Source organism: Chlorocebus sabaeus, chromosome 1, assembly GCF_047675955.1.
Source record: "Chlorocebus sabaeus isolate Y175 chromosome 1, mChlSab1.0.hap1, whole genome shotgun sequence".
In the NCBI taxonomy this organism is placed as follows: domain Eukaryota; kingdom Metazoa; phylum Chordata; class Mammalia; order Primates; family Cercopithecidae; genus Chlorocebus; species Chlorocebus sabaeus.
Window position 1 is genome coordinate 44905582 of NC_132904.1, and position 26351 is coordinate 44931932.

Here is a 26351-nt window from a genome sequence, read left to right on the forward strand (position 1 = left end):
TGATATGGACAGCAGAAACTCAGGTGGGCAGTTTGACCTCCTCCGGAAGACTCAAACAGAGCCCTACAAAAGGGAAGCCAGGTGCCAAGCTTGCTTTCTCTCTGGGAAAAAGGGCGGCCCTGGGTACTTACCCGCTTGTAATGTCATCGGTCCGGATGTTCTTGCTCAGAACGTCCCCATCGCTCATGTAGCCGGGGGCGTCCATGCTGATGCCTTCCAGGTCCATCTCATCTCCTGCCTTGTCTGAGACATCCACGTGGCAGACGCTGCTGCCCCGGGAGGCCAGCTGCCTTCTCAGAGGGGCGGAGTACACGTAGCGACCTGACTCAGTGTTGATGAACCGGCTGGCGTTGGCTCGAGGGGGGTACCCATTGCCCATTGAGGGGGCATCTCCTGCTTGGAGCCGAGGGCTGGACTGGCCCAGTCTCCAGGACAGAGGTGTGGGCCTCCCTGTCAAACTGAGTATGCTGCGGCCACTCATCTCCGTAGTGACATTGGTGTCAAACGTGGTTTCCAATGTGCTAGAAACAAAACCAACCTGATTAGACTCAAAGGTACCTAGTATCCTTCACAGTTTATATGTTCTTTAATTATTTAGAATTATGAAATAATCCTCATATATAAAATAGGATAAAACAGCTGGCCCCATGTACCACCTGGTGTGCTTCCCCTGCTCAAAATGAAAAAGGAAAGTCGCACATCTACATAACATTCTGAAAAGCCTACTGGAGACTTTCCCTGCTAAGACATGGTACAAGAAACAAATTCCTTTAATTAAATGACCTTAACTGCTAGAATTTTCTTTCCAGGCCGGATGCAGTGGCTCACACCTGTCATCCCAGCACTTTGGGAGGCTGAGGTGGGTGGATCATGAAGTCAAGAGATCAAGACCATCCTGGCCAACATGGTGAAACTCCATCTCTACTAAAAATGCAAAAATTAGCTGGGCATGGTGGCACGTGCCTGTAGTCCCAGCTGCTCGGGAGGTTGAGGCAGGAGAATTGCTTGAACCCAGGAGGTGGAGGTTGCAGTGAGCTGAGATTGCGTCACAGCACTCCAGCCTGGGGACAGAGAGTGAGACTCCATCCCCCTCCCCCACCCAAAAAAGAATTTTCTTTCCATTCTGGGAAAGAAAATACTAGAAAATGCTGAGCTGATTAGGATGGGGCATGAAGGTTCCTGCTTGCCCATTCATTCTAGGATGTTGCATCGCAGCCCTCTTTTCCTAAGGGTGGGATTCTCCACCCACCAGGAGTTCCTGATACCATATTTTACATCCTCAGCTCCCTCCCAACTGAGCAGTGGACACAGTTCTAATTTTGTAACCCAACGGTTCACTTCCCCCAGACTTTTGCTTTTCTCAGATTTCATCCAAAAAGTCTGGAAAAATTGGTAAATGCCTGGGCTTGAGTTCCCTCTTCAATCAAGTTACATGGACCAGAATCTGCCCAAGGATGAGCTCAATCTCTTGGCAGAGTCCGTCTTCCACTGTCTTCACAGCACCGCAGTTTCTTGCAGCCCAGTCAAAACTATCATCTATACTTTCACAGGAAAACTGCAATTTCCTCACTGAGCAAAGAGAGTGAGATTCTACCCTGCAGAAGAAACCACTGAAGTCTTCCCTCCTGTCATAATTACCATCCCACCGTGAAACTGCTATGCCAACATTAAGTCAGTGTCAGTGACAACGGTGGAAAGACGGATGTTTCACACTAATGGTAGAGTCACGAGATCCAATATCTGACTCCCTTCATTCAGATACCTAAAGGTTTAAGACGGTACCACCCCCAAACCCCTGAGTTTACTCTCCTCTGGAAGAGCCAATTTGCTCCCTTAAGCTGTTTTTGTTTTCCTCTGATCTTGGAAGTGGCCTTATTTTTCTCAGATTGGACCCCTTGTTTTGGGCCTCAGTCCTATTGGAGATGGAACTCACAGTGGTTAACCCCAATCTGCCAAAACTGCTGACAGTGGAAGCCCTGTGGTTTCCTTGCCATAGCCACTTATCAAAGAAACTGAAATTGGAGAAGCAAAGGAGACTCTGTGGAAGCTCAGTGGGGACAACGAGAACTTTCCTTGACTTCCACATACTATAAAACCTCCTCCTGCCCAAATCACAAAGGACATCCCAGGGTTACATCCTCTTCAACTTCTTGTTCAACAATGAAAGTACCTGATAAATGTTTCCAATATAATCCTAGATTTCATCCAACTAAATCAGAGGTTAAACACGATCATAAGCTGTTATAAATATTTCCTTACATGTTTGATGCACGTGCATGACTAACAATAGTACAGAGTGCTGCATATCAGAAGAGTGGGTAGGAATTCAAGTTATTCAGTTTATCACACAGGTCAAATACAGTTCACCTGCTCATTTCAACAGCACCAGATAGTTTTAGAAAATGCAAGTAAAGTGAAATTTAAATAGAGCTGGTCTACAGTATCATTTGTTGAATGGATTTAGCAACCTTCTGCTTTTGGGAAAAATCTGTCTATACTAATTTTTGTTTCCTATAATTCTCTTCTGCATGTTGTATGGCATTCTTTGTGAATTCCGGCACATTTGGAAAGCGAGGCTATTGATCCATTATAACCAAATCGCTTTGCTAATGGTATGAACACACACAGTAGAAAATGAACATACCAGCTAGTTCAGTAAAGTAATTCACACTGCAGATACCTGTGTGTAACCTGAGTTCCCCTTAAACTGGACATGGTTTCCTCTAAATTCTGCCGCAGATCAGCGATGTTCTTCACTGTCCGCAGCCGCCGAGCCTCAGGATCTTCCCCTGGAAAGACGAGGGTTAAGATTAGTTTAATTCTCTGACCAACCCTGAGCTTCATAAGGGCAGCATCCATGTCTGTGACCATAACTATATTCAGTATGTGCCTCGCTGTGGGTGCTTAATAAGGATTTGAGAATGAATGAATGACTGAATGGAAGTGTGAATGGAAACCCAAAGGAAGTGTGAAGTCCAAGGAGATTCTTCCTTCAGGTGCCTCCTTAAATAGGTGAAGTCTAGCGTGTGGGAGAAGCCAAGTGCCTAGTCTGAGATGTAAACACATTTCCACAGTGTCTCCAGCAGAGACACGCTCAGGTTAGGTCCGACCAGGTAGTCATTTTCTGCCCATGCAAAAATGAGTGAAGCATTTTGTTTGTTCACCTATTGGTGATACATGCAGCTATCTTAGGCCCTACTTTGCAAGGATAGCTTGCAGTAGCTAGAAGATCTGCACCTGTTAATCACAAATATTTATACAGAGAAAGATTGCTTTCTTCATTGTTAGATGTATTATGTCACCTCAAATCCAAGCTCCTCTACTTATTGGCTGTGTGACTGTGGGGAAGGTGCTGGTCCTCTCTGTCCTTCAGATTTCACTTTTCTAAAAGGAACACAGTGGTAGTACTGACCTCAAAGGACATTTGTGGGGACAAACTGGGATCAAGTCGGGATTTCCCTTAGCACAGTGCTCACCATAAGCACTTAACACAAGCCAGCTGGTGCTCTAGAGCAGGGAGCCTTCAAGAAACAGCTGGGGGCCGGGCACAGTGGCTCACGCCTATAATCCGAGCATTTGGGAAGCCAAAGCAGGTGGATCGCTTGGGCCCAGGAGTTCAAGACCAGCCTGCGCAACATGGCAAAACCCTGTCTGATGACATACACCTGTAGTGCCAGCTACTCTGGAGTCTAAGGTTGGATGATGTCTTCAGTTTAGGAGGCAGAGGTTGCAGTCAGCCAAGATTGTGCCATTGCAATCCAGCCAGGGTAACAGAGAGTGAAGGGAGAAAGGGAGAAAGGGAGAAAGGAAGGGGAGGGAAGAAAGGAAAGAAGGAAAGGAGGAAAGAAAGAAGAGAAAGAAAGACAAGAAGGCAAGAAGGAAAGCAAGCAAGCAAGCAAGCAAGAAAAGACAGAAAGCCAGTCAGTCAGACAGAAAAGAAAGGAAAGAAAGGAAAGAAAGGGAAGGGAAAGGAGAAAGAAAAGGAAAGGAGAAAGGAAAAGGGAAAGGGAAGGAAAAGAAAAGAAAGAAAAGAAAAGAAAAATGGAAAGAAAAGAAAAGAAACAGACAGCTGGGTTCCCTTTGTTAGGACCACAGCCTTCCATTCCCTGGGCAAAACTTCCCAGAAGAGACTTGGCTGAGCAGCATTTGAGCAAGCTGGCACTAGTGTACCATGAGAAATATGCCACACACAAGCTAGGACACAGCGCAGTCTTGTTTTGGGTTCTCTGGCAATTCCATTTCTTTCTATTTTTTTGAGACAGTGTCTCGCTCTGTCGCCCAGGCTAGAGTGCAGTGGCACGATCTCAGCTTACTGCAACATCCACCTCCTGGGTTCAAGTGATTCTTCTGCCTCAGCCTTCTGAGTAGCTGGGATTACAGGCGCCTGCCACCACACCTGGCTAATTTTTTTTTTTTTAGTAGAGACGGGGTTTCACCATGTTGGCCAGGCTGGTCTCGAACTCCTGACCTCAGGTGATCCTCCTGCCTTGGCCTCCCAAAGTGCTGGGATTATAGGTGATCCCACCGCACATGGCCTGATCCCATACATATAGGTGTATGGGATTATAGTGAGCCACTGCACATGGCCTAGTTCCATTCATTTTAGCCTTACAATGGGAGGAGGAGAGGGGCAATAACTATAATAATGATTAATAGAATTATATATTTTCTCCCTCAGAGTAATTTTAGGGACAGCTGAGAAGACTGAAGAAGCACAAACATGGGTCTTTAAAAGCCTAGGACTATTTTCAAGTGTTGAGCAATATTTTCAAAGAAATCTCCATCTAGAACATAGCACACGTGGAATTTACATTAGACACGAAGCAGCAGCAAGTAGAATTGACATCAGACAACAGGTTGAACTTCCAACAATTGTCATTAACAGGGGACTGGGCAGCTAAGAAATGTAACAGAATTAACTTTTCTTCTGAGATAGATGACAACTTCCTTAGGTTGTTCTTGGCATGGTGGTGCCTGCAGGCTGGGATGGAGTAAATGACATACCCATGATTTCATGGAGGAAATTTACTTGAAAATGCAAGTGCTTTCCAATTTCTCCTTCCACCTTTTAACCCAAGGAAATTTGGAAGGCATTTTTCTCTTATCTGAAAAGTGGTCAAACTTGCATTTCCCTCCCAGTGCTTTAAAATACATATGTATGTATGTGTTTTTAAACAAAAGCAAAGCTGAATGTCTATTATACCTTCCCCTAATGACTTTGGAGGAATGTAACTGCATCTACCTTCTGGGCTATCAATGAAATCTTTTACTGCCAATTTGGCCACATTTTATGTATATAAGCCTGCTAAAAAATATTCTTAGGTTAGCTCTAGGCCCTTTAGAAAACATCGATTATGAGGCTAAATCTAGGCATAGGTTTACAAATTACCTCAACTAATTACCTTAACCACACACATAAAATACAGTAACCATATTTACTTATCCATCACTCTATTAATGGTCTTAACCCTCCACTAGAAATTCAACTATTTTGTTTTATTTTTTAGAGACAGAGTCTTGCTCTGTTCCTCAGGCTGGAGTGCAGTGCTGTGATCATAGCTCAATGCAGCCTCAAACTCCTGGGCTCAAGCAATCCTCCCACCTCACCCTCCCATGTAGCTAGGGCTACAGGGATGCACCGCAATGCCTGGTTAATCTGTTTTCTTTGCAGAGACGGAGTCTTCTATGTTGCCCGGGCTAGTCGCAAACTCCTGGCCTCAAGCAATCCTCTCGCCTTGGCCTCCCAAAGTGCTGGGATTACAGGTATAGCCACTGCACCCAGACAGAAAGTCAAAGATCTTTGAGTTGGGGATGGTGTCTCATCTTTCCTTTTGGTAACCCCCACACAATTTATAGAGGTCTAAGAAATGTTTATTATGCAACACATGTTTGGTCAGTGTGCAGTTGTAGGAAATGCATGGACTTCACATTTCCACAGATAAATATTTGAATTGTGGCAGTGCTGCGTATTAGCCACTTGACCCTAGATCTCATTTGTAAAATGGACATAAAAACCCTTTGCTAGAAGGGTTAGTGTGAGAGTCAGATGAGATGGCACATAGCACAAAATGAGGGTTCAGTAAATGTGAGTGTCCTGTTTCCCTCTTGTGGGTCCTGCTGGGAAATATTTGCCCTCCTCCAGGGCTCTACATCAGACCCCAAGGGTAACGTAAGAACACAAAACAGTAACCCACCTGACATGCTTAGGTGATCACATTCGGAACTGCCAATTATGCCTCCTCTGACAATGACCTGAATGTAGGATTTACCCACTAACTCACAGCCTGAACATAATAAAAACACAATTGAGTTCCAGTGGAAACAGCTGGGAGCTTTGAGCTCATAGATTCTGAGAGGTCTTAAAAATTTAGTGTCTACCTGTAACGATCTGGACTTTGCCAGCGATGCTCAAGCCACTAGTCATGATTGGGAGAGCATCACATTGCGACCAAATATGACTGAGTTTGGAGGATATCAAGGTGTTACAAAAGGACCATGGAAAAAATCCAGGATTTTTACTTGGAAATAAAGAAACCTTATGGGATATGTTACAACATGAAAAAGAATGAAAACTGTCTGGGGCTTCAGAAGGCTGAATTATATCCGGTGATTGAAAATGTAAGAATAAAGAACTCTATTAACTGATGAAGCCATCAACAACAGCAAAAAAATAAAGGGCTGCCTTACGAAGGAACAACATTTTGTCCAAGAAATATTCAAGCAGAGGCTGAAAGATAGTCATCAGCAAGCTTTAGAAGGAATTCATGAGCAGGATGATAAGTAGGTGTGTGTGATTCCTTCAATTCTATCATCCAAGATGCATTTTTCAACTATCATGCTCTGTACATGATCACACACCATAGGAAAACCCACCCATTTGCATAAGTAAGGGAAAGAACCAAGCGATTGATCAAATAGTTATAAATGTCCATTTCTAAATAGTCCTACCATTCACTGTCATTTCAAAGGATTGGCTGTGGGTAAGTTAAATTCAACGTCATGCTATTTATTATTCAGTCTCTCCATAAAAAAAATCAACATAGTCACAAGTATGATTTCTACTTCTTGAATATAAAGACATGTCACCCTGATAAGGAATTTTCATTAGCGACCAACCCCATTTGATTTGACACCAAAGAGCGAATAGTCAAGCACTACTGGCTGCACAAGTCTCTTCCCCAGAGCCAACAGACAACATCTCAGGGTTTCTGAGTTCTTAAGGCTGGGTACAGTGGAGACATGGAGATACAAAGAAAAATTAGGGGAAGATCACATACTGCAATCTGTCACTCTGAAATCTAAGTAATATTTGGAATATTCTTTGGCTCCTGCTTTTGCTTTTCCAATGTGGATTTTGCTGAGACTCAACGTCTGACAGGAATCCACACCACTCCACGCGCCACACATCTGAACCATGCTGGGATCTGAAGCGTTGGCCTCATTCTTTTGATGTCTGCACATCAGAACACAATCTGGAATGTACATGGAGACTTGAGCAGTCATCTGAACTCCACACCCTTCTCATTGCTGGTCCTTTTCCTGTGCTATCCATGTACTCACATGCAAGAAAGCTACAAACCTCGAAGAGAAGGAAACAAAATCAATCCCAAATGTGGGGCCCGAATCATTCTAAGATGGATTGCTTACAAATGGCTTGAAGAATCTCTGCACCGTCTCTGTGCCCAGCCAGTGGAATCAGAAGGGAATAGATCACCCAGATCCTCTGAAATTAATTGTTGGGGCTAATTGCGAGATGGGTAAGGTTCAATCATTGGGCTGCAGAGCAATTCCACAGCTGTAATGTGGCTATTAAAATGCTGTAGTCAGGGATATTCAGTTTAATAAATAGATTTTAAGCACGGATTCAGTTTTTAACTCGACTGTGGAAGTGGTAAGATATGAGAAGAGTGACACAGCCACTAATAAATCAATGGCTTACCACTCACTTCCCTGACTAGAAGTTGCTGGAGCATGGGACACAGAGTTGGGGAATGGGGAAAAGAGACAGAGAAGATGGCAGCTTGGAATCCACTGTAGTAAGAATACTAATTAAGGTGTGACTTTTCTTCTTTAATTAAGAATGTGACAGTATAGTGTCCATATATAAATGCTTATAGAATTAACTATACGACGACTGTGGATTTTATGCTGTCATACAGTATAATGTTCCTGTAATCATCATTGTCTCTGTTACAATTAAATAAAATTTACATTTCTTTTTTTGTTTCTGGTAAAAAGAAGCATGTTACAATTTTTCCCCCCAATTCATGTAGGACTCTAAGAACACATTTTAAATCAGTGTTTCTATACAGGAACGAAATCCACTATTCTAAATCTTGTTGAAAAGCAACTTTATCTGAAGAGTAAACAAGAAGATTCAAAGTTAAGTATCAGTGGAGTCCAGAGCCCCTAAATGAATAAAATTGAATATATCTTAAAAACAGGATTTGCACACCAGTAAGAGATTTGTTTACAATTCTGGGGAGGAGGGAAGAAACTGTAAGAGGGAGAGTAAAGGGAAGAAAAAGAAGAAGAAAAATAATAGGAAACAAAAAAGAAAGAAAGTTTGTTTAGCTCAAAGTCAATGCAACCATAACGCAACTTGTAATCAAGCTGGGTTCATGCTGTTCCAGCAGGTATTGCATGGAAGGCCTCATCACCAACAGACACAGATTTCTGGGGCTCCATACTCACCAGTGAGTTCTTCCAGAGCAGGCTGTCCAGTCTTGGTGAAGTGGCTGGGCTCCATGCTCACACCCGTTGAGCCTGACTCGGCGGTAACATTCCCTTCAGTGTCCGTCTGAGACCTTCACACACAAACCAAAGCAGACATACTTGTCATGAGAGGCAACTACCACGTCTGGACCACTGTGGTCTAACCACAGCCCTCACCATTACCTCCTACAGCAAGAAGCTTCAGAACAGAGCGGACGAGCGGACTGATGCTAAATAATTCATTACCCATATGTGGAGCAATGTCCTAAGAACAGAGAGAGCCACCAAACTGTAAAAGATAAACTTCTCATTGCCTAGATGGAGGGCCTGTAATCCCTCACTGGGGAATGCTTCTCTGAACCTCCCTCAGGATGCTAGGTGTAGCCAGACACACGCTGGAGGGTACTGGGTGGTTTGGATAATTTAACCTATGCCAAAGAACAACTTCTAAGTAACCAGCAACGCCAACAAGTCAAACATAAAGATGACTCTATTAACAGCACCCCCACCCCAAAATCATCCTGACATGGTTTTCTCTATAAAGGTGACCATAAAACCAGTTGGAAGTGGGTGCCAAGCAGGTGTGTTTGCCCTCCAGGTCTCTGATTCAGAGCTCAGTTCTTCTGACATGAAAGGTCTCCTTGATCATTATTTCAACACTCGACTGAAATCTGTACTTCCCCAAACCCTCTCCATGCCCTTATTTGTCAAGCAAATTGAAGCAACGGCTTCATGCAATGTTTTCTTGTCACAGCTACCTCTGCTCATTCAGGCATGGCATGTAAATGCATAATTACACTCAGATGCATGACCCTGCATGTAACATTATTAACGCACTGGCATCCTGAACTAATTCAACTGATTTTACTATCTGTGAGGAAAACGTTTGCCAAGAATGAGAATGGACGATGGGGGATGTACTGATAAACCTCAAGTCATCCAACTGTTCTTCCCTCCTTTCTTCTTCCTACTGAGGCCATTGTTCTCAATTCTGTTATATTTGCCTTTAAAGGATTTCATAATGCCTGTGCTCCTTTCACCTCCAGCCAGGGTCCAAGCCCTCTTCATTTCTACTGAGGCCTTAAGAGTGCTTTGAAACAGGTATCTCACACCTAGAGGTTGCAAATGGCAGCCCAGTATGGAAACCAGTCCAATTTATTCCTACTGATCTGCATAATATTTTAAAGTTTTAAAATTAGTTCAACATTTAAAAATTGGGATATTTCACAATAAATATCTGGATTTCTGCCTTCGTCCAGTAAAAACAATAAAGCCTGGGAAAGACAGAGCCTTTGTTATTGTAGATCGCCACCTGCTGGTGCCAAGTGGTGGCTGCACCCTCTAAAGAGGTGTGGCTCCCTCTGCCACAGCCTCGCTCACCCTGAGCCACCCATCTAGATGACCATTTAGAGGCCAATTAGGCAGCTGAATCTGTGATCTCCATTCTACACTCTTCCTAAGTTTGGTCTACTCCCCACACGATTCTTCACTGACTTCTGTAAAACTTACGTGATGACATCACTGTCTTCAGTGGTTTCCATTACCACAGAACAAGGTCTAAACTCCTTATTGTGGTAGACAATGGCCACATTCTTCCTTTGTTTCCAGGCCCATCACCTGCCTTTCTAACCCTTTACATACAGCTCTACTATGCTCCACCCACATGTGGCTTTTGTCCACATGCCTTTAACAGGTTTATCTTTGTAGTAACTGCAACCTCTCTGCCTAAAGGCCCTTCTCCTCCTTCCTTAGTTCACTCCTAATCTGTCTTTAAGATGCAGCTTCCATGTCATCTTTTCCTGACAGCCTTCCTTGACTCCTTGCCAGGAGTTCCTAGAGCACTCTCCTTATTCTCTTGTTGGTTAAAATGTGATCCTATAGCACTCTCCTTATTCTCCTGTTGGCTAAAATGTGATCTAATAAGTAAATCTTTCTTCAATTAGATTGAGAGCTCTCCAGAGGCAAAGGTTAGTTCAAGTTTATATGCTGCACAGGCAACACAAGAAGGGCGTGTTGACTGGATAAATAAGAAATGTTTAAGTCTCAGAAGATGCTAGGTACTAGAAGGAACATTAGACTTGAAAGTCTAAATATTTGACTAGCTCCAGGTCTAAGATCTGTAACTTGTTAGCATGCAAATTTGAGTTAAGTCACTTCACCTCTTTGAATCTCAGCATCCTCATCTGTACAATGGGGATAATAATAGCAACCTCCTCTGGTTCTATAAAAATCAAAGGTATGTGACACACAACTCTTAGTAAACTATAAAGTGATAGAGGAGTCTACTGTACTTCTGAATTGATAAATATAATTCATTCTGAGTGATTTTTTAAAAAATGACCCATCTTTCCTTTACTCCTTGGTAACAACTTTAACATGGAGAGGTTTTGCTGGGGGGAGCAATTATAAGTTATATATAGTGGACCATAAGCTTGAGGGAGAGAATGTTAGAGCAGAAAAGGAGAATAAACTAATTTATAGAATCTAATCTAATCCAAACTTCTCACTTTCCAGATGAAGACAATGAAGACAAAGTGATGTAGAGTCAAGACTGGTGGTTAAGAGCCTGGTTTCACTAGTTAGACAGACTTGGCTTTTTGTTTGTTTGTTTTTGAGACAGAGTCTCCTTCTGTTGCCCAGGCTGGTGTGCAATGGCGTGATCATGGCTCACTGCAACCTCCACTTCCCAGGTTCAAGGGATTCTCATGCCTCAGCGTCATGAGTAGTTGGGACTACTGGTGTGTGCCACCTCGCCAGGCTAATTTTTGTATTTTTAGTAGAGCTAGGGTTTCACCATGTTGGCCAGGCTGGTCTTGAACTCCTGACCTCAAGTGATCCGCCCACCTTGACCTTCCAAAGTGCTGGGATTTCAGGTGTGAGCCACCATGCCCAGTCCACACTTGGTTTTAAACATGAGCTCCTCTAGTCTAATTCTGTGACTTGGGGCAAATTGTGTAATTACCCCTAAGCTGCTAGCTCATGGAGGTGTGGGAAGAATGAAGTGAGCTAAGAGGTAGAAAGCCCTTAGCAGACTCTCTGCCCACACTCAATCAATAACTGTTCCTTCAGCTGGTACCCAAGACCTCAGAAGGAACCAAGGGCTGATAAAGGACAAGGCCCAGGTGTCCTGATTTCTATCCTGGTGCTCTTGGTTCCAGCGTCACTTCCCAGACTCCCCTAAAGATGAAGGCACCTCAGAGGGGACAGAAGGACGTTACCCAGAGCGGGTATTAACATAAAAACGGGGCTAGTCAGATCCACATCCTAGACATTTTCCTCTTCCTCCTCTTTGTCAGACTTTTGCTCTTTATCATTAAGACTTTTCTTCTGATAGAAAACCTTGAAATAAAAAGAGGCTATATGTTTTATAATATTTCAAATTATAGCGAACAACAAAAAAAGAAGGAATGGGATTGATGGTGATCAAAGACTGTCATATTTTAATTTTGAAGATGCAAATACAGAATCTGTGAATCTTGAATATGTATTACCTCAAGACTAATAACGCTACTGGAATTATAAAAATTTCATGTGGAGCTATTCAGTTGCCTCCACACTTCAGAGAAAAATTGTATTAAAAGCAGTTCATGGCTGGGCGCAGTGGCTCATGACTGTCATCCCAGCACTGAGCTCAGGAGTTCAAGACTAGCCTGGGCAACATGGTGAAATCCTTTCCCTATTAAAATTAAAAAAAAAAAAAATTAGCCGGGTGTGGTGGCATGCACCTGTAGCCCCAGCTGAGGCATGAGAATTGTTTGAACCTGGGAGGTGGAGGTTGCAGTGAGCCGAGATGGTGCCACTGCACTCCAGCCTTGGTGATAGAGCGACACTCCATCTCAAAAAAAAAAAAAAAAAAAAAAAAAACACACACAAAAAACAAAAACAAAACAAAAGCCGTGCGTGTAGACCAGCTGAGTCATTATCTAAGCCCTGGTGCTCTTCTCAGGATTGTGAGCTGAGCTGATGACTTGATTCAATAAAGTGAGACCTTCTCCCAATTAAAAAGATCAGCACGACCCTCACTGAAGGAGAATGCAAGCAGAATAAAAGGAAGGAGCACAATGCCTGACATTCTTTTGCTGGCCTGGTGCTGGCAGGCTTTCCTTTGAAAGCACTTAAGCCAGTCCCTCCACCAGCTATTGGCAGGAACTGTACCAGAGCCCACTAGAACACAGCTCAGGAGGAAAGAGGGAATATCACATTCTTTGGGGAATCATACAAACATAGCAAGCTGAGAGTCTGGCCATGCACCTATGCACCTGAACAGGTATATAAATACATGTATGCATATGTGCCTTTGCATTTCATGTATGAATGTATACTTGTGTTCATACTTATATGTGACTTTTAATGTGTGTCCACATGTATGGCGGTATGAGTGTGAGTGTACAGTTGTGCATCTGTATGCACTTGAGTTACAACCATAAAACATGTGTCTAGAATGTGACACTTGATCATTAATCCTCTTTTGTGTGTACGAGTATTAGTTATCCAATTGTGCAGTGTGGCCAAATGCACTGCTCATCTCCAGCACAGGACGGAGTTGGGCACTGTCAGTGAAAGCTCTGGGAATTATAAGAACTTTAAGGGCAGGGGCTGGGGAGCTTCCACCTGCCTGGAGTGGACTCATCCATGTGTATGACACGGCCCCTGGAGCCCGTGTGCCGCATTCAGTAAGAGGCGTGTTGTAGCCTGAGCAACAAGCTATGTCGCTCGCCAGAATCACACAGAGCAGCAGCACCACAGTGTGGACTGGCTACACACAGTCTCTCATGGTCCTGAGGATGTGCCATCAAAGAGAAAGGGGCTGGGGGACAGATAAGGACAGAAGGATCCATCCATCACCACAAACACCCAGGCTTATCTCCTCAGAACATGAGCTCTTCTGTTCTTCTAGAACTGGCCCCTTCCCTACCATTACTCTTCTCCCCCAGGTCCCTCTCCCTTCAGAAAGCCCCAGCATGCAGCAGGGACTGTGAGGATCTGAATGTTCAAGGCAATCCCTGCTATAAGAAATCTTATTGAGCCAGGTGTTTATTATTTTATTTATTTTTTAAATATGTTGGGATGTGTTAGGACTAATGCTGGGGCCTGTCGGGTGACACCAAACTGCCCCCACCCTCATATTTAGGCCTTCATGCTTTCTGCTTAGGGAAGCTGCTGCTACAAGGCCTGGGGTCCCCATATTCCTATGCGTCCTGGGATCAGCTCACATTTTACTTCCCTTCTTCAGCTTTCTCTGTTCCTCCCCCAACCTGTGCTGTATGAACTGCTCCCTGGAGCACATTGTGTCTGCTTCTCTTAGGAGCTTATCACGTGGTTTCTTAGCTATTGACTTACATATTCCTGGAGCACAGTCTAGCTCCTGCCCTCACAGACCTGCAATCCACTAGATAGGATCTTTTACTCAACGTCCCAGGCAGCACAGGTGGGCGGCAGCTCCTACCTGTACAGGAAAGGTGCGACCGTGGCAGTGTTGGGATGGTTGTATTGCTGCTGGGGCTGAGGTAGCTGAACACTGACGGTATTGCTTCCTGTGGTCTGGGTGGTCCCGATGGACCCACTGACAGTCTGGCTGCTGATGCTGTGGTTCAGGGTGGTCCCTCCTGGGCCTTTTCCTTCTGAGGACGCCAGGCTGGAAGAGGAACTGGAGTGTCTGCCGTCCAGCTGGGGCTTCTGCTGGGGGAGCCCTGAACTCGGCTTCCCACTCCGGCTCCGCTCCCCTTCCTTGGAAGGCGCTGGGGCACTTGGGGATTTCCCGGGCATGCTCTTCATTCCTGGTTTTGGTATTCCACTGTGGGAAGGGGCCATGGGCTCCTTCTTGGCACTGTTGAGCTTCCCCCCTTTGGGGATGAAGCTGGCAATCTTGGAGGACTTTTTTGGCATCTCGGGCAAGGCTGCTCCACTGGGGTCTTCTTTTGGCTCCTCCTTAAGGTCCAGCCTCTCCGTCACAGAGGCTCTCTTGGCAAGGTCCTTGCTTTTCTCCTTATCCTTCTCCCGCTGTTGTTTCTCCTTCTCTTTCTCATTGCCTTTCGGAGAACTCTTCTTGTTGGTCAGCGCCCGGCTAAAAGTCCTCTGGGCAATGCCCTTGAGTGCAATCTTAGGGCTGCTGGAAGCAGGGCCCACGGTGGTGAGCATGCGACTGGCGGCCTCCAGCTCCTCACTCTCTTCGAAGCTGGGCAGAGTCTCCAGCCGCTCACAGCTTGTGTCCCGGGACCCTGGGCCCTCACCTGCCTTTGAGCCCCCTTTACTGTTGAAAAGTTTCAGCTTTTCCAGCATGGACTTCTGATTGTTGGGGGCTGGCTTCATGGCTTCAGGTGTGGGCCTGGGAGCCTCAGGCCCAGGAGACTTGACTGAGAGCATGGATACCGTGGCACTGTGCTTCACGCTGAGGGATTTGCTGCGCCAAGGCTTGGTGGCTGCACCGGGCTGCGGGATGGCTGAGGAGGTGCTACAATTCGTAGGGGTGGAGCTGCTGCCGCTCTCCAAGGAAGCAGGTGCATTGTCACTCATTCCGGGGTGGGAGGAGGCTGAGCTTGCCAAAGGCTCTGCAGAGACAGAAGAGAGGAGGCCTGAGTCACACCTGTTGACCTGCACTGAAGATCAGGGAGGGTCAGCCATGGCCACACAACCAATCACTCCCAACCCAAATGCTGTATAGCTCCATTGCCCACTTTGTGGATTATCTGTGGTTAGGTTTTAATTCCTGGCTTGACTTCCTCCTGCTTTCCGTATGACACAGTTCACATCCCCCGACCCCATCACATTTTGGTGGCATGTGCCACGCAAATGTATGAGGGTCTTAACAAATCTTAACAGATACCTGCACCATTAATATAGCCAGTGCAGGAAAGAGTAGGAAATACCTACTGTTTTCAATTATTCATCCCATAGTCTGTTTCCCAATTATGGGAAAGAATAAAGAATTATCCAACTTTAAGCAAACAATGTATCAGAGACACTAAAATACAACAATTACAAAAACAGAAAAGGAGGAGAAACCATGTAGAATCTTTAAAAAAGAATAATTACACACAAAAGTTGTTAATGCCTATTAAAGCATGTAAGTTTTTCCTATGCTGGCACTTTTAAAAAGCTGTAAATGGCTGGGTGCACTGGCTCACACCTGTAATCCCAATACTTTGGAAGGCCAAGGCGGGCGGATTGCCTGAGGTCAGGAATTCAAGACCAGCCTGGTCAACATGGTGAAACCCAATGTCTACTAAAAATACAAAAATCAGCTGGGCGTGGTAGAGCATGCCCGTAATCCCAGCTACTCGGGAGGCTGAGGCAAGAGAAGTGCTTGAACCTGGGAGGCAGAGCTTGCAGTGAGCTAAGATCACGCCACAGCACTCCAGCCTGGGCAAAAAGAGTGAGACTCTGTCTCAAAACAAAAAACAAACAAACAAAAAAAACAACAAAAAAAGTTGCAAACATGGTTCAGGTTTGACTTAAAAACAAAAAAACTTTTTTTTTTTTTTTTCTCTAGAGTGTAATCTATGCACATGGCTCCACTGTGGGCAAGAAAACACACAGGTTATCTGAAAGTCGAGGCTTCCCCTTGGCTCTCAGTGAGTATTTCCCTGGCCAGACTCTTTTCTCAGAAAAGCCTCAAAATATTTCCAAACTGGAGCCAGAATCGTTCTAGTGAGGGCAGGCTCCAAACTAATGGCTAGTCACCAAGGTGGCCAATGTGACAGAAATGGAAACTGCAGCACCCTTCTTCCGTCAGTGCCCGGGATGATGCAGCCTCTCTCTCAAGGAAGAACAGCTGTTGGAGAGAAAGTGCCAGGCAAGGCACGTCTCCACTGGGCCCTGTGCCCACACCCACCCATACCCCATGCCCAGTGTGCACAGCAGACAGGACACACCCCTTCAGCCCCCCCAAAAGCACCTCTGCATCTGCAAAGTCACAATGACATGACTTACCTAGCAGCAGCCACTTTCTCCTGCAATGATTCCCTAGGAAAAATCCTCCAACCGGAGAGGCTGCCCTTCCAATTGTCACAAGTGTTTTCGGTTAAACTGCTCATGTTTCTAATTAACTTTTGTCATCCACAACTATTCTAGTGCCCAGAAGCCTGGCGGGATTAACGGCTGCTTCTTCTGTCTTTTTTTTTTTTTTTTAATACCTATGTTCCACTGCCTTCTAGCAACAGAGTAAACTGTATATAGAGCGGCTTATTATGATTTAAAAGTCAACGGCTGCTAAAGCCGAGTGAAGGCAGCCCCTGTGTGGGGCGTGAGCACCGTGCCGTGAGAGCTCACAGCAGAGGAACTGCCTCCTTTCATTCTCAGCTGCTCGGGGAAGCCACAGCTCCAGGGTGATCCAAAGCAGACCTCCCAATGTTTTAAAACACATATATCTTCCTGACTTACTGGGGATTTGGGTTTGGAGGGAGGGTGCCTCACAATCCTCCCTAACAAAACTCAAGGGGTGTTGTTGGATCTTTTCCTGGGGAGAGCCAGAGACCGGCTTGGAATCAGGCTCAGAGAACCCACCCACACTGCCGGCCTGTTAGAAGGTTGCTACGGGCTTGACGCTGCCCATCGGTGGCCTGCTCGGTGTCAGGAGGCTCAGTGCTCAGCACATTGTGAAAAGGGGTTCCTGTGCCTATTTTAAGAGTGAGAAAACTGAGACTCAGGTAGGGCTAAAGAATAATCCTAAATTACACAGCCAGAAATGCAGAGATCTGGGATTTGAACTCAGGTCTCCTGACATGGTATCATACCTACCTCCTTTGATGAAAAATACACATAAACAGCCACTTAAACATCAAGAGCACTTTTAGGAACTACCCTTTCTACTAGCTTATGTATGTTCATGACATCCCTGGTGGGGTACAAACCAACCCTGCCATTTGAAATAAAGCAGCCTACATCACAGAGGATGGCTCTCTGGCTGAAATAATAGTGAATCCACCAATCCTGAGTACCACTCCTCCTAGGAAAACTGTCTTTCCCTTCACCTGAACTCAGATCTGGGGCAGATGTAAAGTTTTCATTCATTCATCCAATATATTCATTTATATCTATCTATTCATTCAATGAGCTCCTAATATGTGTCAGATACTGTTTTAGGTACTTGGGATCCATCTATGAAAAAACAGAAATCTCTGCCTTTATAGAGTTCACATTTTAGCAAGAAGGAGCAGATAATAAATTTAATTAAATAAACTATATTATTTGTTAAAAATTAGTGCTAAAAGAAAAGGATGGGGGATTTAGGGGCAGGTTGTAACACTGTCCTTATAGGAACGACAAGATCATGTTCAAAGGTATGTTCCTCTTTCCTAAAGAAGTTTTAGGCATAGTCCCCATCTGTGTATGGATCAATGTGATCTTGTTGCTTGGAACTACTCTGAGGCTTGCTCAGAAATGGATGTCTCTACTATCATTTCTATTTTTTTTTAACACTAACAATCACAGCTAGAAATCAACCAACTACGTAGCTAATAACTGACCAAGAAGAAAACAGATACTTGGCTTGTCTTGGTGAAACAGCCATCTGAGACCCTCAGGCCTGGTTTATATCACAAGGCATTTTCCCCTACTGTGTGCTTCACTAGGATTCTGTCCATACCTCTTCCATAGGATGATTTTGGAGGACCAGTTACTTTATACAACGCTCTGGGAACACAGAGTTGAATAAAGCTCCTGCCCTCTAGGAACTCACTGTCTCAGGGTGCAATGGACTTCAAAACAAACCACGAAAACAGTATAAAAAGTGGCAGAGGGCTCTACGAGGTGCTATGAGAACCGGAGAATTAGTAGCCTCTAGTAATTCTCCCTGAAGAGTTTGAGAAAACTTCCTGGAGGAAGTGATCCTTGTGTTATTACGTGGTGCTTCTGCTAAAGGTCTGTTATTCCCCTGGTCTGGGATTTCCTCCAGGACAGAGACTCCCCTCCCTGACTCATCTTTGTGTCCTAAAACCTGCTGGAGCATAAAGATACTTAGCAACTGGCTTCTGAACTGCTGGTTGATAATTTTGACATTTGCAAGTCATATTTAAGGCCACAGAGATGTGGGATATGTGATGAGTCTTTAGGGTTTTATTAAAACTCTTCAGCCTACACTCAGGAAAAAATTCAGATTAAAACTCAGAGAATCAGAATTTCTATGTGGTATTTAGTCTGGGCTCCCCTGGTTATTAAGCCATGGGGGCATTTCAAGGCTACTCATTACAACTACAAAAGGTAGCACCTGGGTATGATTCTGAATTTGGTTTCTAGAGCAGAAGTCTTGAGTGGGGCTAGAAAGGGGGCATTAGGGCATCTGAGGACAAGGTCATCAATACTCTACACTCATGTCACAGTCAGAAGTCCCCTATGTCGTGAAGGGTATTGTCAAGTCATGAGTGGTCTTGTACAAAGTAACTTGATACATTTCTATCATTCCTAGGATATCACACCAGTGATCTCAGAGCTTGGCTAAGTGGCTGTTTGGGGCCTGTTCCTCTGTCTATTTTTCTTTTCTTTTTTTGAGATGGAATCTCACTCTGTCACCCAGGCTGGAGTGCAGTGGCTTGATCTCGGCTCACCGCAACCTCCACTTCCTGGGCTCAAGTGATTCTCCAGCTTCAGCCTTACAGACACGTGCCACCAACACCTGGCTAATTTGTGTGTGTGTGTGTGTTTTTATAGAGATAGAGTTTCACCATGTTGCCGAAGCTGGTCTTGAACTCCTGAGCTCAAGGGATCTACCCACCTCAGCCTCCCAAAGTGCTGGGATTACAGGTGTGAGCCACCACACTTGGCCTTCTTTGTCCATTTCTAATCCTGGGGTCCTATGGCTCCTACCATGAAGCTTTCCTCAACAGGATTCTCAGACAGTAAGTTAAACAAAGAGGAGGTGCGGGTGGGTAGGCTGGACCTCGAACTTTGTCCCCAACTCATGGCATGATCCTAGATATGCCATTTTGCCTCTCTTGGCTTCAGTTGCCCCATTTGTTAGAAAGAGGATGAGTGATTTCTCTAGTGTTCTTTTAGCCTTGTTTCTATTCAAATCTGGGCAAGCCTCTGAGAGGCCCTCTGCAGCTGGGTGATTTCCAATCTTGATGGAGAAAACTGGCTGGGTCAAGGTATGGTCAACATTAGATGAGCTGCCTGTGAATTCAGAAATGCTAGTATCCTATGAAAACCAGTTTGGGGGAAGGGGGTGGGATGAGTTCTTCAAAATGAAAAGCACTTATTTCCCTGATAACTAACAACTCTTGTTATTTTCCTCAAATATCTGAACCTTTGTTAAAGCAAAGGAACCTAAGGGGGAAAAAGAAAAGCATAAAAGAATGTTTTGAACATCTGTATCCCCCAAATGATGACATGTGGGCCACTGAAGTGGATGAGATTGTTTTGGATGGCCCGTGAGTATTTTTATATTTTAAAAGTCATATTTTCATTGCTTATTAGATGTATTAGAAAATCATAACTAGCCATATATAAATTAACAGTTTCATGGATATTAAATATAGATTTAAAATTTGAGCTAGTTCAAGGAAAATATGAAATAAAGAACACAAGCGGCTCACAGATTTGGCAAAAATCATGCAGAAATTTTGTGAAAGACTGAAGTGGGAGAAACACTGTTACATTAAATCAAGATGCACTCATATTAAATGTGTTCTTTCGAAACACGTAATCAACCAAATAGAAATCAAACCAGAAGGCTCAAATAAGGATTAGGTTCAAAACGAACCTGAAATGGTTAGTTTGTAGATCTTTATTTATTTCTATGTATTTGTCTAGTATGTGATATTTTGCCAGTTCTGGCAACATGACCAGGCCTTGTTGAGCCAAAGATAATTTTAAAATAGTAGCTGTGACAATTTTTGACCACATAGTAAAAACATGGTAAGAATGATATATTGCCATCCAATAAACAGCCACTTCTCCACATGTTAAACTGAAAAATATCAAGATATACTCTTATTATGTACAATAAACTCTGATATATGCTACTGTAGTCTGTTCTAAAATGCTGATTGGAGAGCCCTTAAACAGGTCTTTTTTTTTTTTTTTTTTTTTTTTTTTTTTTTAAGACGTAGTTTTGCTCTGTTGCCCAGGCTGGAGTGCACTGGTGCGATCTCGGTTCACTGCTGGAACCACAGGCACATACCACCACACCTGGCTATTTTATTTATTTTATTTTATTATTTTATTTTGAGACAGAGTTTCACTCTTGTTGCCCAGGCTGGAATGCAATGGTGCAAACTCAACTCACTGCAATCTCCAATTCCCAGGTGCAGGCAATTCTGCTGCCTCAGCCTCCCGAGTAGCTGGGATTACAGGTGCCTGACACCATGCCCGGCTAATTTTTGTATTTTTAGTAGAGATGGGGTTTCACCATGTTGGCCAGGCTGGTCTGGAACTCCTGACTGTAGGTGATCCTCCCACCTTGGCCTCCCAAAGTGCTGGGATTACAGGCGTGAGCCACCATTCCTGGCCCTTAAACAGGTCTTATGCCCCACTAGTGGGCTGTGCCCTGCAGTTGGAACACCTCAGTTCTAAAAGACCAGCTTACAGGGTTGGCCCACCACCAACTGACAAACCACTGCAAGAAGGAAAAGTCTCATTTGAAACACTGCAGACAGGATGCCTTTGAAGAAAAGGAACTTTTTTTTTCTTGGAGTTTGGAGAGAGCATTAATCCTCCGGTGGGGAGGGAAAACGTTTGGTTTGGTTTTTCTGGCAACCAGCCTTAATCTTCCCTGACAGGAACCAAAATGCTTTCTAAATGAAAATACTGTTCAAAGCAGATAAATAAACCACTTCTTCTTCTCTCCTTCAGTGAGGGCGGACACTGGCCCCAGGTCTCTCCTGTCCCCAGCTTTTCAGTTAGGGAGACGTTGGTGGTCTGGTCCTGATGCCAACAGGCACTCAGGGAGAGTGTCCTGTTGAGCTCAGCTCCTGTCACCGCTACTGTGATTTTTAAATCTGCCCTGGGGAGGTTTCTGGCCTAAATCCTCTCCCAAGTCTTTGGAGAACAGGCCTTATAATTGGGTGTGGGAAAATGTTTGCAATTTCCTATAATTCGTCAAGGTGTCAATCTTGAGTATTCAAATTGGTTAGTATAATTGAAACAAGTTTTATTTATTTATTTTTTTAAGTGTATTGACTCCAGTCACATGAGCTAGAGACTGTTTTCAGAGTCAACCTGGTCAGTTCTTGACAATCTGGTAGACACCAGACCACAGAAGGGCAGGTGAACCTGTCTCGATCCACTTAGAGGTTCTGCAGGGTTCTTGGAGTGTGGCTGGAGGAGCCTTCTCAGCGGCACTGTGTCAATGTCTAATATTAAGGATATAGCTTAAACACAGTCTTCTCTCCAACTCCTTCTTGGAGAGGATCCCTGGAGGTACAGAGAGAAGTAAAGAAGGAAAGCGGGGCATGAGGACAAACAAGGAATGGAGTCAGGAAAGTGAGAGGGCATGGAGGGAGAGAAAGCTGGGCTTTAGATCCACATGCTCCAAGGATCTTATTGTATCTATAATTCCATATGCTTCTAGAAAGTCTAAGCTAGAATAAGGATGAGGATCTATATAATCAAACGTTTTTTAAAGGTTATTTTGTTAACGCAATTCCTATCAAAATTCCAGTGACTTTTTTTTTTTTTTTCCAGACACAGAGAAATCTATCCTAAAATTCACTGGAATCTCAAGGGACCCAAAAATTCAAAACAATCTTGAAAAAGAACAAAGTTGGAGGCCTCACACTTTCTGATTTCAAAACCCACTACAAAGTTAAAATAATTTTTTAAAAAGTGTGGTACTATCATAAAGACAGACATATACACCAGTGGACTAGACAAGATAGCTCAGAAATAAACCTTTGCATATATGGTCAAATAATTTTTGGTAAGAGTTCCACAACTATTCAATAGGGGAAATAATGGTCTTTTCAATAAATGGTGGTGGAAAAACCTGATATTCTCAAGGAAAAGAAAACCAAAGTTGGATTCTTTTTTTTTTTTTTTTTTTTTTTTTTGAGACAGAGTCTTACTCTGTTGCCTAGGCGTGGAGTGTAGTGGCGCGATCTCAGCTTGCTGCAATCTCCACCTCCCGGGTTCGAGCAATTCTCTTGCCTCAGCCTCCCAAGTAGTGGGATTATAGGAATGCACCACCACGCCTGGCTAATTTTTGTATTTCTAGTAGAGACAAGGTTTCACCACATTGGCCTAGTTGGTCTCAAACCCCTGACCTCGTGATCTACCTGCCTCGGTCTCCCGAAGTGCTGGGATTACAGGCATGAGCCACCACACCTGGCCTGGATTCTTACCTTAAACCATATGCAAAGATTAACTCGAAATGGATCTAAAACCTATATATAAAAACTAAAACTATAAAACTCCTAAAGGAAAACATAGGGCAAAACCTCATGACTTTGGATTTGTCAATAATTTCTTGGATACGACACCAAAAGCACAGGGAACCAAAGAAAAAATAGTTGGATTCATGGAAATTTAAAACTTCTGTGCATCAAAGGATACTATCAGTAGAGTAAAAAGGCAACCTATGGAATAGGATGAAATATTTATAAATCGCATATCTGATAAGTGACTGATATCCAGAATATATAAAGAACTCTTATGACTCAACAAAAACAATCAACCTGATTTTAAAATGGGCAAAAAACTTGAATATTTCTCAAAAGAAGATATGCAAATGGCCAATAAAAACATGGAAAGATATTAAACATCACTAGTCATTCGGGAAAGCAAATCAAAACCGCAACAAATACCATTTCATGCCCGTTGGAATGCCTACTATTTAAAAAATAAGTGTCCCTGACACTTGTTATCCTGCACTGTGGTTAGTAGATGCACCTGACTTAGCCTACTTCCAAGAATGCCTGAAGTCTTATTGGGTCCCCTGAAATGGTGGCTGGAAAAATCAATAAAGAAACAAAAACTATTATCCACACCAGATCTCGCCATAGGGCTCAAAATTAAAATCAGGTGCTCCTGACTTGTGCCTCTCTTGACTAACCATGTCAGTTCTTTCTAAAACTAACTGAACTCAATGACTACAAATCTTGGTGATGCTTTTAATTGTTTTTTCTTCTATGCATAGTGGAGATTTTTCTCTACTGGGTCACTTAAAATGTCATGTATGAATACTCCAGTATCTTGTGACAGTTTGATCAAAAATAAATACGCAGAATGTAAAAGCACATTATCCTAATAGACAGAACCCTTCGCTGTCCTACATGAACCACACATTTCCCAGTTTTCCTCAGTGACTTTTTCACCCTAGAGGAAGCAGAAAAGGCCCTCGACAGCTGCAGCAATTACAGTTGTGTTTCTCTTTAATATATGACAAGGTAATCCTTTTTCTTCAGTGGCTTATTTTGGATAAAACCAAATGAAACCATGGGTAATGAGGTAATTCATTTCTCTCCTGGTAGCTAAAAACCAGTTTTGTTTTGTTTGTTTGTTTTTAAGAATTATCCCTTTCCAAAGTAGTTTTCACCACATTTTCTCCAAACAGTTTTACAAGGTATGTTCTCAAATCCCACTTCGTGTTATAAAGAATTGGTAAAGCTAAACAAAGGTTAACTTGCTGGAAATATTCATATACAGCTGGGCTTATGTTTGACCTTATGATAACACCTTAAAAAGAGAATAAATTCTTAAAATGACTCCCTCTCTCTCTCACACACACCCTTTACATCAAATGTATTCTATACACATTTTGAAAATCCTCCCACTCAGCTGGATAAGGAGACAGATAATTTGCTGGTATCTGGAGGAAGATACCTTTAAAAATATAAGACATGCCTATTCTTTATCTTTCAGTTCTTGAAGCCACATCACCCTCAAAACACATCCTTTCCCTCTCTTGAACTTATTTGTTCAAAATCCCCAGGAGAAAACTTTTGCTTTAATTGGTCAGGCGATTTCTCTATCTTGTACCATATATGGCTATAAGAAAGCACAAAATTGGCTGTAGAAAACCATCTCCCTTTTTCCAAGAGTGTATGAAATTTCACAGACAGATTATACACACTTTACAGGGGGCAAATCCCATTCTTTCAAGAGGTCATTGTTCACAACCAGCAGCTTTTTGGCAGAGTGCAATGGCTGTACACTATTGTAAATACTTCCTTCTAAGATAAAGTTAGTTAAGAAACTCTGTAGGCCCCTTCCTCTAGGAGCCCAGCCCAATCTTTCTGCTTTCTATTGGGGCAAGGATGGGCAGCCCCAAATAGGAGCCTCCAAATCAGTGTTAAACCAGAATGGCTTCCACTGAACAATACAAATAGGCAGTAAAAGAGAGAAGAGATTCCATGGTCAGGTAAGTTTGGAAAATGGAGGTCTAAATAGTAGTCAAATAGTTTTTTTGTCTACAGGACTTCTCGGAGCCTTTAACCTGCCTATTTGCACTGGGAATATCCTAAAGGATAATGGGATGATAGTGTGATTCTTAAATGTATTTTTGCCAGGGAACTGATTTTATGGGATAGTTTAAGGAAAAAGCCTACCATGGGATGCATTTTGGCAAACACTGTCCTAATGAAGGGGGCATAAAATGGGCTTACAAGCTAAATCAGAAAAGACAGATGTCCACTGACCACTTACTAGGAGAGCTAGAAAAGGGAGAAGGAAGAAGATGTGCCCTTATTTCCCCCCATGATGCTACAGTCTGGTAAAATGAGGGATTCTTTCATGCATTCGAGCATTAAACACCCATGAGGTGTATCTGCTTTCTTTTATTTACTCTGCATGGAGGCCAAAAGCTACATGAAAATAGGAAGTAGGTTATTACCAGGCAGCAGTATGCCTAAAAAGATTTCTATCAACAGTTAGGTTCACTGTGACTCACTACAGAGATGTGGCTGCCATGAAAATCCATGGGATCTTGGGTCATATTAACATAGGAATGACATTCAGAACGAGAAGGGTGAGGATCTTGCTTTGCTGCACATAGCCCAGACCACAGCTAGAATGGTGAAATCTTAGAATTTTGGACCTGGAAAGGCTTCTTGGAGATCAGCTACTTTAAGACATTCTTTTCTCAAAGCGGGCAACAGAACCGTGGGCAGGTAATGACTTCTCCAAGGTCTCACATTCAGTAAATGCCACAGCTGCTACTAAACTTGGGATTCTGGAATTTGTTAAGTAACATAGCTTCCCTGGCACTACCCTAAACATACCAAACCAGAGTATCTCTGGGGAGGGACCCAAGAAACAGGGGTTTTAACTAGCTCCCCAGGTGACTGTAATAGATACTGAAGTTCAAAAACCAGGTGTTCATAGAGTTCAAATCTTACAACACACACTGAGAAACTATAGTTTGCCCTAAAGGACGAGGATGACCCTAAACCATGCTCAAGGAAGAGTGGCCAAAATGACAGAGACCCTCGGCTTTAGAGAAGAGACAGCGAAGGAGAAGGCAACAGTAGAAGAACTCTTCTGAACAAGGTGGCTTTCCTTTCCCTTTAGTTTTTCTGCCCAAAGACACAGGGCGGCAAAGAAGAAAAAAAAAAAAAAAAGTTAAAGCAACACCTGCCAGAGCAATCCATAACTCAGGACCATTCTGAACAAGAGTGTTTGGACAGTGAGAGACCGAGGACCCATTACAGCAGTGGGTGTTGGGGGGAGCCCTGGGGTTCCCTGGAGCAATCTTGGAAACAGTTGAG

At 43.6% G+C, this 26351-nt stretch overlaps 1 protein-coding gene across 7 annotated transcripts in view; it reads right to left on the reverse strand.

The window, feature by feature from the left end:
- NAV2 (neuron navigator 2) overlaps window positions 1-26351 on the reverse strand; it is a 768177-nt gene that overhangs the window by 181872 nt on the left and 559954 nt on the right. For all 7 annotated transcript variants that reach the window (XM_008004421.3, XM_073017808.1, XM_073017805.1 and 4 more), the window contains 4 exons: window positions 14162-15263; window positions 8695-8807; window positions 2681-2789; window positions 132-521 (listed from right to left, as the gene is read on the reverse strand). In XM_008004421.3, the coding sequence (XP_008002612.3) occupies window positions 132-521; window positions 2681-2789; window positions 8695-8807; window positions 14162-15263 (1714 nt within the window). The remainder of the gene's footprint in view (window positions 1-131; window positions 522-2680; window positions 2790-8694; window positions 8808-14161; window positions 15264-26351) is intronic.